Raw genomic sequence first — 12,616 nt, 5'->3', positions numbered from 1 at the left:
CAGGCACTCGCATCTATGTGTATCAGCATGCCCTGTTGTCTTTAATCAAGAGCAGTGAAAGAGATGAACAGAAACACAACAAGAGAATAAAGAACCTCTCTATGCTCTCACTTCAATGCTTTTCCCCCCACATCACAGGCTGCTTGCTCGTCCTGCAACCTCTGATGTTTTTGTATTTTTGTTGACGAGAAAGATGTTGACTCAGATGCTCCATCCTTTTATCCCACCTTTTATCTTGACTGTTACATGAAAGCAGACAAAGGGGGTGAGAGGAACAGCTAATAGGCATCTGCTGAGCCTGGTTAACTTCTAACCAGAGTCACTCTACTCTACTCTGTGTTTTTGCAGAAGTGTGTGAGCTGGATGTGTGAGCTGGATGGGCATCTTTAGAGCAAAGCATGCAATTATTAGATTAGAAATGTGACAAAATCACCACTGTGAAATTGGTTTTTGGATTTAGTCTGCATATCAGATTTTTTACCTTTCTGTGGACTCTGGAAGTGAATTTCCACCACTCGCTGTCTCAGTGCTGATTTCAAGAACAAGAGCGTGCAGTGTGCATTTTCCCGTGTGTTTTTATTGATAGCACATCCATGCCTATGCAAGGCCACAGTGGCAATAACATCCTGCTTAATGACTAATGGAAAGGTTGTACGTGCTCTGTTAGAAAGGACCATATTTTATAATGTGTAATTTAATGGGTCTGTGCTCTTTGCAGGGTTGATCCGTCTCCGCTCCACTCCCCTGCCGAAGCTTCAAGGCCTGGAATATGTCCTAAATGTAACAGCCACAGATGACAACACGTCAGGCGGGCCTCACCCACTTTCCTCCACTGCCCGGGTCATCGTTGGGGTTGACGATGTGAACAACAACAAACCAGTATTTGAGGAGGTTGTCTTTTCATTTTCTAAATATCCTCTTTGGTTCCTATTCACTCTTGACTGTGATATTTACTTCAGAGTAGCTTCTTACTATACACAGTCGCCTATTCCAACTCCCTGCTGAGGTTACACAGACTGCAACAACAGTGAGGGGTCCACTTCCTTATACTTGTCTCTCGGTAGCCAGACAAGCACAAAGACTTCACTCTCCCACTGCCTTTTATGCACCATCTCCTCCACTGGCCCTCTTTTCTGTGATGCTGTAATTTCAGGAAAGTTGTCCAATATTTATTAGCTCTAACTCCTACAAAGATCTTCTCAGTCTCTGTTGCCATCATACACAAAGAAGCTTCACTGCCAACTAGTGTTCTGGTAGTGTTAATGCACCAGTATAAATACAACTTATCAAAGAAAGATCAAGCCTAAGCCTGGTGAACCACTTGCCAGACAACAGGCAAAATGTTGTATTTGTGGATAAACCCAGGCTAGTGTTTCCGCCTGTTCTCACTGTTTATGATGTTTTCAACTACACTTATACAATAACATGTAGTATATTCCTCCAAATGTCAAACTGCTCTTTTCAGGCATTCTTCCTTTTGTTGTTGCTGTCAACCTGAACCTTTAGTAATAGCTGCCAGTCAGTCATTGTGTCACATATCACACACTGTGCTCAATATTATTACATTTTTATCTTATCTGCCAGTCAGTCTCATCCTCTCCATGCACTTCATCCGCTCCTCTTTCTATCACTGCTTTCTCCCTCTCCTCATCCTACTCTCTTTTTTTTGCCTTGGCGTTCTCATTTCCCTGGCCTCCGTCTCTCTCCGTTCTGTTTTCCCATGAGTTCCGATTAGCCTGCACACCCACTCTATCTTTAGGCACTCCGTTGGGATTTCAATTAAATTATGAAAAAAGTGCAATATCATCACAATATACTGTACCTGTTTAATTAACTTCCTCCTTAATTAGGAATGACTTGAACTTCAGCAGAAGACATACTCCTGTGTTGAGCTGATGCTCCTGAGGTCTTTCGGGCAGGCTGGAAGTCTTGGCAACTTAATATGTTTAAATATCAAGTTACGCCTCAGAACCACTTGGGCTCGCGTGACCTTATGTTTCATATTATGTGGTTTTTATGAACAGCTACCTTCAGGGCATGCAGTCAGTCCCATCATGTCCCATGAACTCTTGTATTATTCCTCTTTCTTTGATCCATCTCCCTCCCTCTGTTTCACTCTTGCTCCTCCTTGTCTTTTGTTTTTCTTTTTTCATGGTCATTGTGTTGAAAGAGAAGCTAGCATTTATATCTGATTACAAAAGAGAAAGACTCCAGAGAGCTGCTCTTTATCTGGGGCATGTGTTCATTAGGGGGAATGGATGGAAATCTTTGCTAAGACAAAGCCCTGTCTGCTGGCTCTTCAAAAGAAATCAGCTCAAGTGCTTTCCTCTCCATAGATGCAGGCTACTGTATCTATAACTGTTATATTGTGTGTGTGTAGTGACCTTCTGTGTAATTAGTTTATTTTCTTTGATCCCTGTATTATCATTAATGTAACATATTCTGACAATACATCCCCACATATATAAAAATATTTTCCTTGTATTTGTATTTGTCTTTCCTTCCCTCTCTCTCCATCCCCTCCCTTTCTCTATCTCAGTGCCAGCAATATCGTGAGCAGGCTTCAGTACTAGAGAACCAGCCAACGGGGACTTTTGTGTTGCAAGTGCATGCTGTGGATGCAGATGAGGGAGCAAATGGAAAAGTCAAATATGGCTTAATGCACAGAGACAGCGCCATGTCCGCCTTCAGAATCCATCCAGACACAGGTAGAGCAGGGTCGGGGTTGTGTGGGGTAAAATAGGTCTCAATTAGTGATGGAGCCCAGATTATAGTGTAGATAGGCAGCGCTGCATTTTAATGATAATTGACGTCTTTAATGATCATTGGAGTTGAAGTGTGATCAGAGAGGAGAGGATGCACACTGACGAGAGAAAATGTTCACATGATTAGAGTCACTATACGCAACCATTCTCAAGCAAAACCTGTATATTGATTGCTGTTGTATAAATATGTACATAATGAGAGGAAAAGCATATAGAGAAACTGCTCTGAAGTCCTAAGCAGTCAACATGTTATTCTGTCAGTCATTTTCTTTCAGGCTTGTTCTTCTTCATCTTCTTCTTCATCTCAAGATTTAATAACATAGTCACTGCACTTGAAAGGAACGCTGGGCTTAGTCGGAATAAATTTATAATTGTTTACTTGTTTTCTTGATTTATGGATTGATGGATGGATGGACTCAGAAGGGTGAAGTGGAGAGGTGCTGAATGGATGGATGGATATATATTCATCTATATGTATTCAGAGTGTGTGTGTACTTTTGCTTAGGGAGAGAGAGGAGGGTTGGTAAATGGGGCTGAGTATTGTTCTTGTTTACAGGAGTGATTGTGACAGCCAGGCGCTTTGACAGAGAGCGACAACGAGAGTATTCAATTACTGTAACGGCCACCGATTGGGCAGAGGAGCCACTCATCGGCATCTGCCAGCTCACCATCCAAATACTGGACGAGAATGATAACAGCCCCAAGTTTGAGAATTTGCGCTATGAGTGTAAGTGTTTGAAAAATGTGGTGGTACCTAAATAAAATATGGATTAGGACATGCAGAATTCATATAATTGAAGATGTGTTTTAGAGCTTGATGAATCATCTTCCTCTCTGAAAAAAGTTTTTTTCTGCACTAAATTATTATTACCATAAGCTCATGACAGCTTTCATGCTTGGCCTTATCCATCTTTTGCCCTCAGCTAAGATATTTCTGCTTTAAAGAAGCAAACTAAGTACACATACATTATTTCTGTCCTCTGTAGATTTCCTGAGAGAAGACACTTTAGTCGGCACCAGTTTTCTGCGCGTGGCAGCTCATGATGATGACTTCGGCACTAATGCAGCCATCACCTACTCCATGTCCCAGGAACAGCCTGAGTATCTTCAGGTCAACCCTGTCACTGGATGGGTCTATGTTAACCAGCCCATATCACAGGTTAGTCAGCTGTTATTAGCAAGCTGTCCATCCGCCAGTACACGCATTCTCGCACACACGCAGGCTTAATCACATTCCTGGCCTCTGGGTCTATGTCAACAATGTTAATGAATGAGCCACCTCAAAGTGTATCTGTCTGCTACCACCAATCTAGGTCTACTCCCAGAAGTCAAGCATGTGAAACTACAACAGAAAGAAGAGACTAATTCAAGCTAAACTAATAATTTAAAATGCATTTTTAAAGCCTGGGATTTCTGTGGTTATATTTCAAGAGAACCATTCTGTTTATTGCTCCGTTACAGACGACTGCCTTTTAAATGTGCATAAAATCCTGTATCCTGTACTAGCTGTTGAAAAAAAAGCCTCCTGCTTCCATGGATGGTATTTTATAAGAAGCTAATTATCTCACTCTGCAACTCAACCATTGTAAATACTTATGGCTTTGATATGCTGAATTCAAGCCTTCTCTTATCATCATGAATCCCTCACAATCAAGCCTACCAAGCAAGTTCACATAATTCTGCTTGAATCTATCAAGCCACAGTATATCAGATTTTTAAGTTGTGCAGGCAAACCTGTGCTGTTGCTGTGTCTCAAAGCTGAAGAGAGGAGAAGAACTACAGTGACTATAGTAGGCCACAGCAACTGGGAGCACAGTGGAACCTCTAGTTAAGCATCCAAGACAGTTTCTGATGCTGCAGATGAAAGAGAATTCTAACATTCAAAGGGAGGATTACAGTTTAAAAATATAATATAATTACACCATACAGAAAGTCCCAGGCTTGTGTCCAGAATTACCAGAAACATTTCAGACAATAATCCATTACAGAGAAAATGTGATAGCTTACTCTAAATATTTTATCTAAGGTGACATCCATGTCTGCTCTCAGTCCCTTTGAAAGGAAGAGCATTTGGTAAAATGTGTAAAAGAGCAATTGTTACATCTCTGCGATGACTGTGGATTATCATAACCCTTATCTGATGTTGAACTGTTTACTGAGACTCATCAGAGACATGTTCTCCCTAATATTATATATAGTATTACTATTAATTAATGTTATTAATAATAATTTTGTGAAACTGCTCCTTTCGCGCATTCTTTCAGTGTATTAAACGTTCTACACTTAAGACCACCTGTGTGTGAACTTTAAAGCTGTTAAGTGCAGCACCAGCACTTCATGTCAAGAAGATCCCAGGTTTGAACCTGTCAAGTTTGCTGGAGCCTTTGTGTGTGAAGCTTCTACATTCTCTTCATGCTGTCTCTTAGCATTTTAGGCTAATTGTTTGTCTTTCTGTGTCAACCCTTTACACCACAGTGTTTTTTATTTGCAGTGTTTCAGTGGCACACAAAGGAGATAGACCATTGTACGATAGTAGATATCCTTATTTCTTAAGACAGCACAACTAGAGCCGGCCTCATGCAGTGTCAACACACAGTGCAGTACAGCTCTGCAGATTAGCCCCGCAATTGACTGTGCTAACACAGAGACCTGTTCAGGGTGACAGTAACAACACAGTGGGATCAACTCCAGTGACCCTGCACAGGATAAAGCGTGTGAAACTGGAAGATTATGCAACTCAGCGGTTCTTTGTAAAATATGAATTATTTTAGATCAATATGCTCAATATAAAAGCTAACTATAAAGCCGCTGATATTTCACAACTAGCTGATGTACCTTAAGTGATTTACTGTGTCATAGTCAGTGATGTGACAATGTTTGTTTACATTTTTTATTAGTATTTGTAGACTTTTGTGGCCACTGATTGCTTTTCTTGCTGTTTTCTCTTTCATTTATTTAGGATAGAGTTGTTCTTTCCTTCAAAACCTGCTATAGCACTATGCTGTTTATTATTTAACATTCGTTTTTAGCACACAGTTGCTAGAAGTCTTTGGCAATTTCGCTACTGACTTCATGTAAAATTGAAACTGTTAAGCCCGAAACCTCACTGAACAAAGCTGCTGCATATTTCAGTAAGGTTTCAGAAGCCATTTGAATCATTCCACAATCTCTGTGCTCTGCTTCGTTAAATGTTAAATGTCTTCACTGATCTGAGACATTGTTTTATTTTGATTTTTACATCACAGTTTCTGATTATGGAGAACAAGTATTAAGGCCATCTCTTCACACCACACTTCACAGTGAAATGTGCAGCACAGCTCCCAGTTGATTTGCAGCACTTCAGTGGAACATGGAGGAGATAGGCCATTCTACAATGGCAGATATTCTTATGCCTCAAGACAGCACAGCCAGAGCCAACCTCATGCAGTGTCAACACACTGTACAGTACAGCTCCACAGAGAATTAAGTTAAGAGAAGATGGAAAGGTTGCTGTGACCATATCCAGAATATTTTAGGACTATGTCCTGGTTGAGAACTGACACTATTACTGCAAATTTAATTTTAAATCTTGGTTGGATTTTAAGACGGAAGTCAGTCAGACACTCATTTATTGTAAAAGCAGCAGCTGTTCCTGCTGCTGGGTCCATATTGGACATCACAGATTACAATCTTTGTTCTCTGGTTTCAAGCTTTGGAAAAGAGTTTTACTTATTCACAAATACTAATTGGATTGTCCCAGGAATAGAAAATGTAATTTTGAAGTTAAGTGAGATTCCTTTTTATCTGGCTACCGCAGCACAATAATAGAGTTGCCAGGCTATGATTTGCATTGATAGAATAATGCAGCTGATGGGTGAAATGTTACAACTTAACAATTGAATTCATTTTTTAGGGGCAATTTTTCATTATGGGGTGGTGTAAATATGACTTGTTGAATGGAGTAAAATAAGACTCTTATTGTTTGGGTATAAAGAGATCTTTTTTAGGGCTTTTAAATGTCTGCCGGTGGCTCTGTGTGAGTGTAATGTTGATATTAAACATTGTCTAATTTAGATAAACAGACTCAAATGCTCTAATGAGCTCTTAGAGAAATACTCAGTTTTCCCTGCAGTGCCCACTTTGACAAAATGCAGTGTCTAATTCAGATTTACAACTTCATTTCCAGGCAATTCAATTATAGCACAATAACAAAAGTAAAGCCTTTGTGCAGTCTAAATTATAGTCTAATATTTTTTGTATGGTTCCTACTGCTGCTTTTATTATGTTTTTTATGATTTCCTCAGTGGAGTTCATAAGACAAGTGTACTGTAGGTCGACCATTTAGCTATTCATGAGCTGATCAGTACTTGCATCTGCCACACACCTATTCACATAATTAAAAGTCTATTTGAACACTTAGCTATTGCAATCTGCTTTCACTAAATGGTTTCTGCTGAGAATACGTCAAATATTGCCCAATAAAAATATAACAATATGATTCATTAGTCACAGCCTAAATTTCATATTATCCATTTCTGTGTATATTTATTTTTTCTAGCTCTAGCATGCTGTTGGCGAAATGTTATTTATAATTATTATGAGATTTACATCACATTTGTTGTGCACATTTGTTGTGCAGATAACAATGCGTTTGTGTATATAAATATACTTGTATAAGACCCTATAATGAGGTAAATAAATATATAAACAAATATCTTATATCTAAGAAGAGCTGATCAAACATTAAACAGTTAACAGCATTGCATTAGCATTGATACCGACTTGTGAGACAAAATTATGATATAATCAGATCCTGCCCTTCAGAAAGGCGGTGCATCTAATGTGAGACATTTTAATGCCTCAATCTCTGTGACAGCTCAGCTGGAGGCTCCATATTCCCACCCCCCATGTCCCCCATTCTTGTTACATTGAAAGATTTTCTCAAAAATCTGGCACAAATATTCACATAAACTAAAGGGTAAAGTGATTAGAAAATGAATTGCTGGTGTTGCTGGAGATTGAAACATGTTTTTGGCAGTGATACTCCTGTGCTAATTATCATAAAATACCTCTCAGGACATGGATAAAAGGATAAGTACTGACACACTAGGTCAACTTTTGATGCAACCTATGTGCCCTATATTATATTATATTATATTTTGTGCCTTGTATTTTGTGTGCGCCTTATTGTAGGTACATATAGTTTTTTTTACAATATTGTAATATAAATATTTGCATATCAGAGTTGCATATTTTTCTGTTGATTAAATATTCAAGTAGTTCCTTAAATTCTCTAACTGAACTTTTACCATTGATACAGAGGACCTACATCACACGGGACATCATAGCAACTGATGGGGGAAATCGTAACACCTCTGTGGAGCTGGCGGTCACCATTACTAACGTAAAGAACCAACCTCCACAGTGGGAAAAGGACAGCTACAGTGTCATTATTCCTGAGAACACCCCCAGAGACACACCTATAGTGGTATGTCTGACACTAATTGCTGGCACACTGTTTATATTAGGATGCGTGTTGTCATGTTGGTTCCTCTATCTCTTGCCATTTTGATTTGATACAATTTAATCAGCTAAATGTTTGCTTGACAACTCCCCTGGATTAGCGCTCAGTGTGAGCATTATTTAGACACTGTGTTCTCTCTGTGCTCAGAATACGCCTTTGAGAGTTCATCAGTGCACTGAAAAATCTGTAAATGTGTTTTAGTCTGATGCTGTGGGAGAGAGCTGACATTCAGTCACATGTGCTAAGCAAGTTTTATAACTCCGGGCTAATTAAATCCATTCAAAATGTCTTCTTTGATGTGAAAGATATATGGCTGTCAATCTGGAGAATACAAAATTCAGCCTTTTGCCCAGGGGTTTCACGAGGGGATTCAGTTTGAGATAAGAGGTTATTTCAGGGCTCAGAAAACAGCTTTGACATTTTATCCTACAATATTTCTCACCCAGATAATTACTGAATTTATTTTTTATCAAATTATATCATATTAGATTTGCTTTGTCTGGACCTAAATATCTAATGCAGTCTGGCCTAGTTCTTATGTCACATGTAAACACATATTATCTTTGGTTTCTTAACTTGGATGACAAAATTTATGCTGCTCTACATCTGGATGGTAATTTTGAAGTTGTAGCCTGTGGCCAGTCAGCAAAAAGACAGTGGCTAAGCTAAGCTAAGCTAATAGTTTACCATGTAGGCATGAGAGTAGTATAAACTGCGAAACGCTTAGAAAAGAAGGGAGTTCAATGCCCCTGCTGACCTTGTGGAGTCTTGCGACTATATCATTACCAGGCAACAAATACAGTAGTTATTGGGTTGCAAATTTGTAACAATTTTCTTCAAACAAAATCAAATTAGATATGACATAAATCAGCCAGATGGGCCTCCACTGAAAAGCAGATTTGCTGGTTTTTCATTCAGTGTTACTTTCACCTTGCACTGGTTTTCTGATCTTCTAACAGACAATCAGGGCCACCTCTCAGCTGGGTGACCCAAGGGTGACCTACAACCTTGAAGACGGGATGGTCCCTGAAACCAACATGCCTGTTCGTTTCTACCTCTCCCCAAACCGGGAGGATGGCTCTGCGTCCATTCTGGTGTCTGAGCCACTGGACTACGAGACCACGCCACTTTTCTCCCTGCAGGTCCGGGCCCAGAACGTGGCTGCGGTGCCTCTGGCAGCTTTCACAAGAGTTTATGTAAATGTTACAGGTATGAGATTTTTCTACCTTATACCTTATACCTACACATCATTGGGTGTTAATGATAATCATAATGTATGATTAAATGATTAAATGTTTAATATATTTGAATGTATATATATAAACATATATATAGGGATATAGGGAAATTCAAAAATTCACATTATCATTATATTAATATAAGACTTTGTACCTTTCATATAGTAAATTCAGAAAGCATATTTTATGTTATTTATCTGTTTAAAAGATCATTTTAGGTGACAGCTAATTATCTCAGAATTACAGTATTATGCCTCTGGTAATTAATAAGATCAAATGTGTGCAGTTTCAGAGACTATGTTTTTTTATTTTGGAAACGAACACATTGCTACTGGTTTTTCTCTTTCATCCCTTCTCTTCTAAGACGTCAATGACAACGTGCCATTTTTCACATCCTCCATCTACGAGGCCTCAGTAACAGAAGGGGCCCAGGTCGGGACTTCAGTTCTGCAAGTATCTGCTCATGACAAAGACCTGGGTCTTAATGGACAGGTGGGTTGTGATATATTTGTGTTCACACTGTGAGGGTAAAAGAAATGAAGAGATTTAACAGAAAGCTCTTCAGCAACATCTGCCTGTGGTAGAGGAAGCCTTAGGTAATGTCACGCTGCAATCCCTCCAGTGCAGAAGCTTTTATTTCACAAGTGTCAAAGTATTGTGGAGATAGTGGTGGGAACTGTGCCATCCACTGTCTGACTGATTGTGACAATATTGGTAGGACAGAGTGTATTGATTTAGTTTTGCCTGTAATGAGAAGACAGACTTTGGGAATATGAGGTAGACCTCCTGACATTTTCAGCTACAAAGCCTTTCATTTTTTTTGCAGGTTATTGCTTGAACATATACTGAGTGCTAACTTTCAAACTCCCTGTGCTCTACAGATCACTTACTCTCTGCTAAATGACACCAGTGGCGACCACCGTCTGTTTCGTATTGACCCAAAACTTGGGATAATCTACACTGAAACTGTGTTTGATCGCGAGGCCCGCAGCTCCTACTTGCTGGAAGTTCAGTCAGAAGACGGCCAAGAGTCAGCACGACCAGGCAAAAACAGACAGCCCAACTCAGGTTAGAAATTCTGAGGATAACTGGCTGATGTCTGGATGAGTATGTTTCATGTTGGTCAACACTTAATCTGATGCTGATTATTTGCAACATAAGAGTACAGTACTGACCTATGCTATTTTGAAGCTTATTCACGCCACTCTCATGGCTCTATGGAAGCTTACATATTAGCTATCTGGCTCTAGCTCTAAATCCATATACCAGCACACCTAATGTTCAGTAATTAACATCTCACATAATCTTTAGCACCACTGTGCAGCCAGAAATCCAAAACCTATAACACCGTTTTTGGCATAGACAACCATCATGTAACCTGTTCCTTATTAAGTTTTTAAAGTGCAGTTAAATGGATTTTTTTTTTAAAAGCCAGCATACTCTTATTTATTTGCGTACAGAGTGCTCGCTGTTGCTTTCAACATAATGACTTTATGGTTTCAATCTTTCCGTCTGACTGTGCCAAAATGAGAGTTTCTTGAAGACATTTCACCTCTTGTCCAGCAGGCTTCTTCACTTCTGACTCGCGGGGAGTAAACCCTCATTAATGACCCAAACCTTTCATGAATTACAGTGTGAATGTTGGTGGAAGAACCTGGGGATCAGTGGCTTACAATGGCGTTTAACCACCATCAAACACTCAAGCCTGCCAGATGAGAGGTCGCACGGCTCAAAAATGTTCCATTACAACAGAAAATATTTGTGTTGAAGCTTTAAGACATAGTTTCATATTTTGATTCCAGTCCAATAAGACAAAATCATCTTCCTATTATGTTACTTTTAAAGTTACACAAAAGAACACACTGTGACCTAGATGTGTAAGAATAACAGACATGTTTTTTTACCATTACATCTACAAAAGTTTTAACTTTGAAGTGACCTCTGCCCCATAGTAAAGTCTTCCATTCGTAAAGCACAGCATTGTTCTTCACCTATGAGGCATTACAGAACCTCTGTAGCTCCAAACTATGAGGAGTGCTTCCAGTGTGTGTTAAACCAACTGCATTGGCATTACTTTCATTTACACCTTGAGACTGACTTTGAAAAGTGAATCTTAATTTGATTTATTCCACTGCCATGACCAGACAGCCTAACGCTCTTGCCATATGAAAACAGCTCAGAGATTTCTTGGCACTCTCTACTTGGTAATAAAACCGTGTTTTCCTCCCTGTTTTTAATTTTCGCTGTTTAAGTGTGCCGTGGAGCTTGGGCTTGTTTACCATGTGTGACATTTTGGCAGTCCTAAAATCTCTGCTTGTATCTTGAGTGACGTAATATGACGTTTATATTCAAATGATGGTCTTATTTCTTCATTTGTGGAGGAGGCATTAGGGTATAGGGTGATGTTTTGGAGCAGCAAAGCCCCCTCTCCAGGGTTGCCAGGGCTGCTTAGCATTTGCAATGAGCCTTAGCTGTGTCTACGTATCTACCACAAGCAGAAGGGCTCATCTCCGTTGCGAACATTACCTGTCTCTCTGTCACCCCTGGGATACGCTGAGAGGAGGAGGGAAATGTAAAAACAAGCCAAGAAAACAAAGCCACATTCCGCAATCATCTCTTGCTGCTGCAGCTCCAAATTAACATGTCACCCATGTGCTCCGTGAGCCGATAATTTACTCTTTCTAACTAAAGAAATAAACAGTGTAATGAGGAGGGCACAGATAAGACACAAACACTTGTCATCTTATAAATATTTAACCTTCCCAATAGAGGTTTTTATCTGCTCTGTGCAAAAAAAGGCGCTTGTTGAAGAAGTTTAGACCCATTACTGTTATTCTTTTACTTGCATACTGTTACTTCTGTTAAAACAATAAACAAAATGAATAATTTATGTAATTTATGACAGGTCTTTGTGAAATACGCTGTGTCTAATTTCTATGTCAGTGAGCCACATTGTTGGGTTTAAGTGCCTCTTTTCCACTAAACAGTGACAATGAATTGTAGAATCAATAAACAAATGGAATGGGAATAACACACAAGCAGTGGTTGTTGAACTGTGTGTTAGTGTGTGAGTGTGCTGTCTCGATTAATCTTCTGGCATTCTGTCATTC

At 39.5% G+C, this 12,616-nt stretch overlaps 1 protein-coding gene across 1 annotated transcript in view; it reads left to right on the top strand.

Annotated features, from left to right (window-relative positions):
• Positions 1–12,616, top strand: part of LOC114437424 (neural-cadherin-like) — an 82,513-nt gene that overhangs the window by 41,747 nt on the left and 28,150 nt on the right. Inside the window, exons 8-15 of the mRNA XM_028408098.1 lie at positions 719–891; positions 2,540–2,708; positions 3,322–3,492; positions 3,752–3,924; positions 8,065–8,232; positions 9,228–9,477; positions 9,871–9,998; positions 10,388–10,574. Of these exons, the coding sequence (XP_028263899.1) occupies positions 719–891; positions 2,540–2,708; positions 3,322–3,492; positions 3,752–3,924; positions 8,065–8,232; positions 9,228–9,477; positions 9,871–9,998; positions 10,388–10,574 (1,419 nt within the window). The remainder of the gene's footprint in view (positions 1–718; positions 892–2,539; positions 2,709–3,321; positions 3,493–3,751; positions 3,925–8,064; positions 8,233–9,227; positions 9,478–9,870; positions 9,999–10,387; positions 10,575–12,616) is intronic.

The sequence above is a fragment of the Parambassis ranga genome, chromosome 6, assembly GCF_900634625.1.
Source record: "Parambassis ranga chromosome 6, fParRan2.1, whole genome shotgun sequence".
Taxonomy (NCBI): Eukaryota; Metazoa; Chordata; class Actinopteri; family Ambassidae; genus Parambassis; species Parambassis ranga.
The sequence above is the reverse complement of the archived record's forward strand: the minus strand, read 5'-3'. Positions and strand labels throughout refer to the sequence as shown.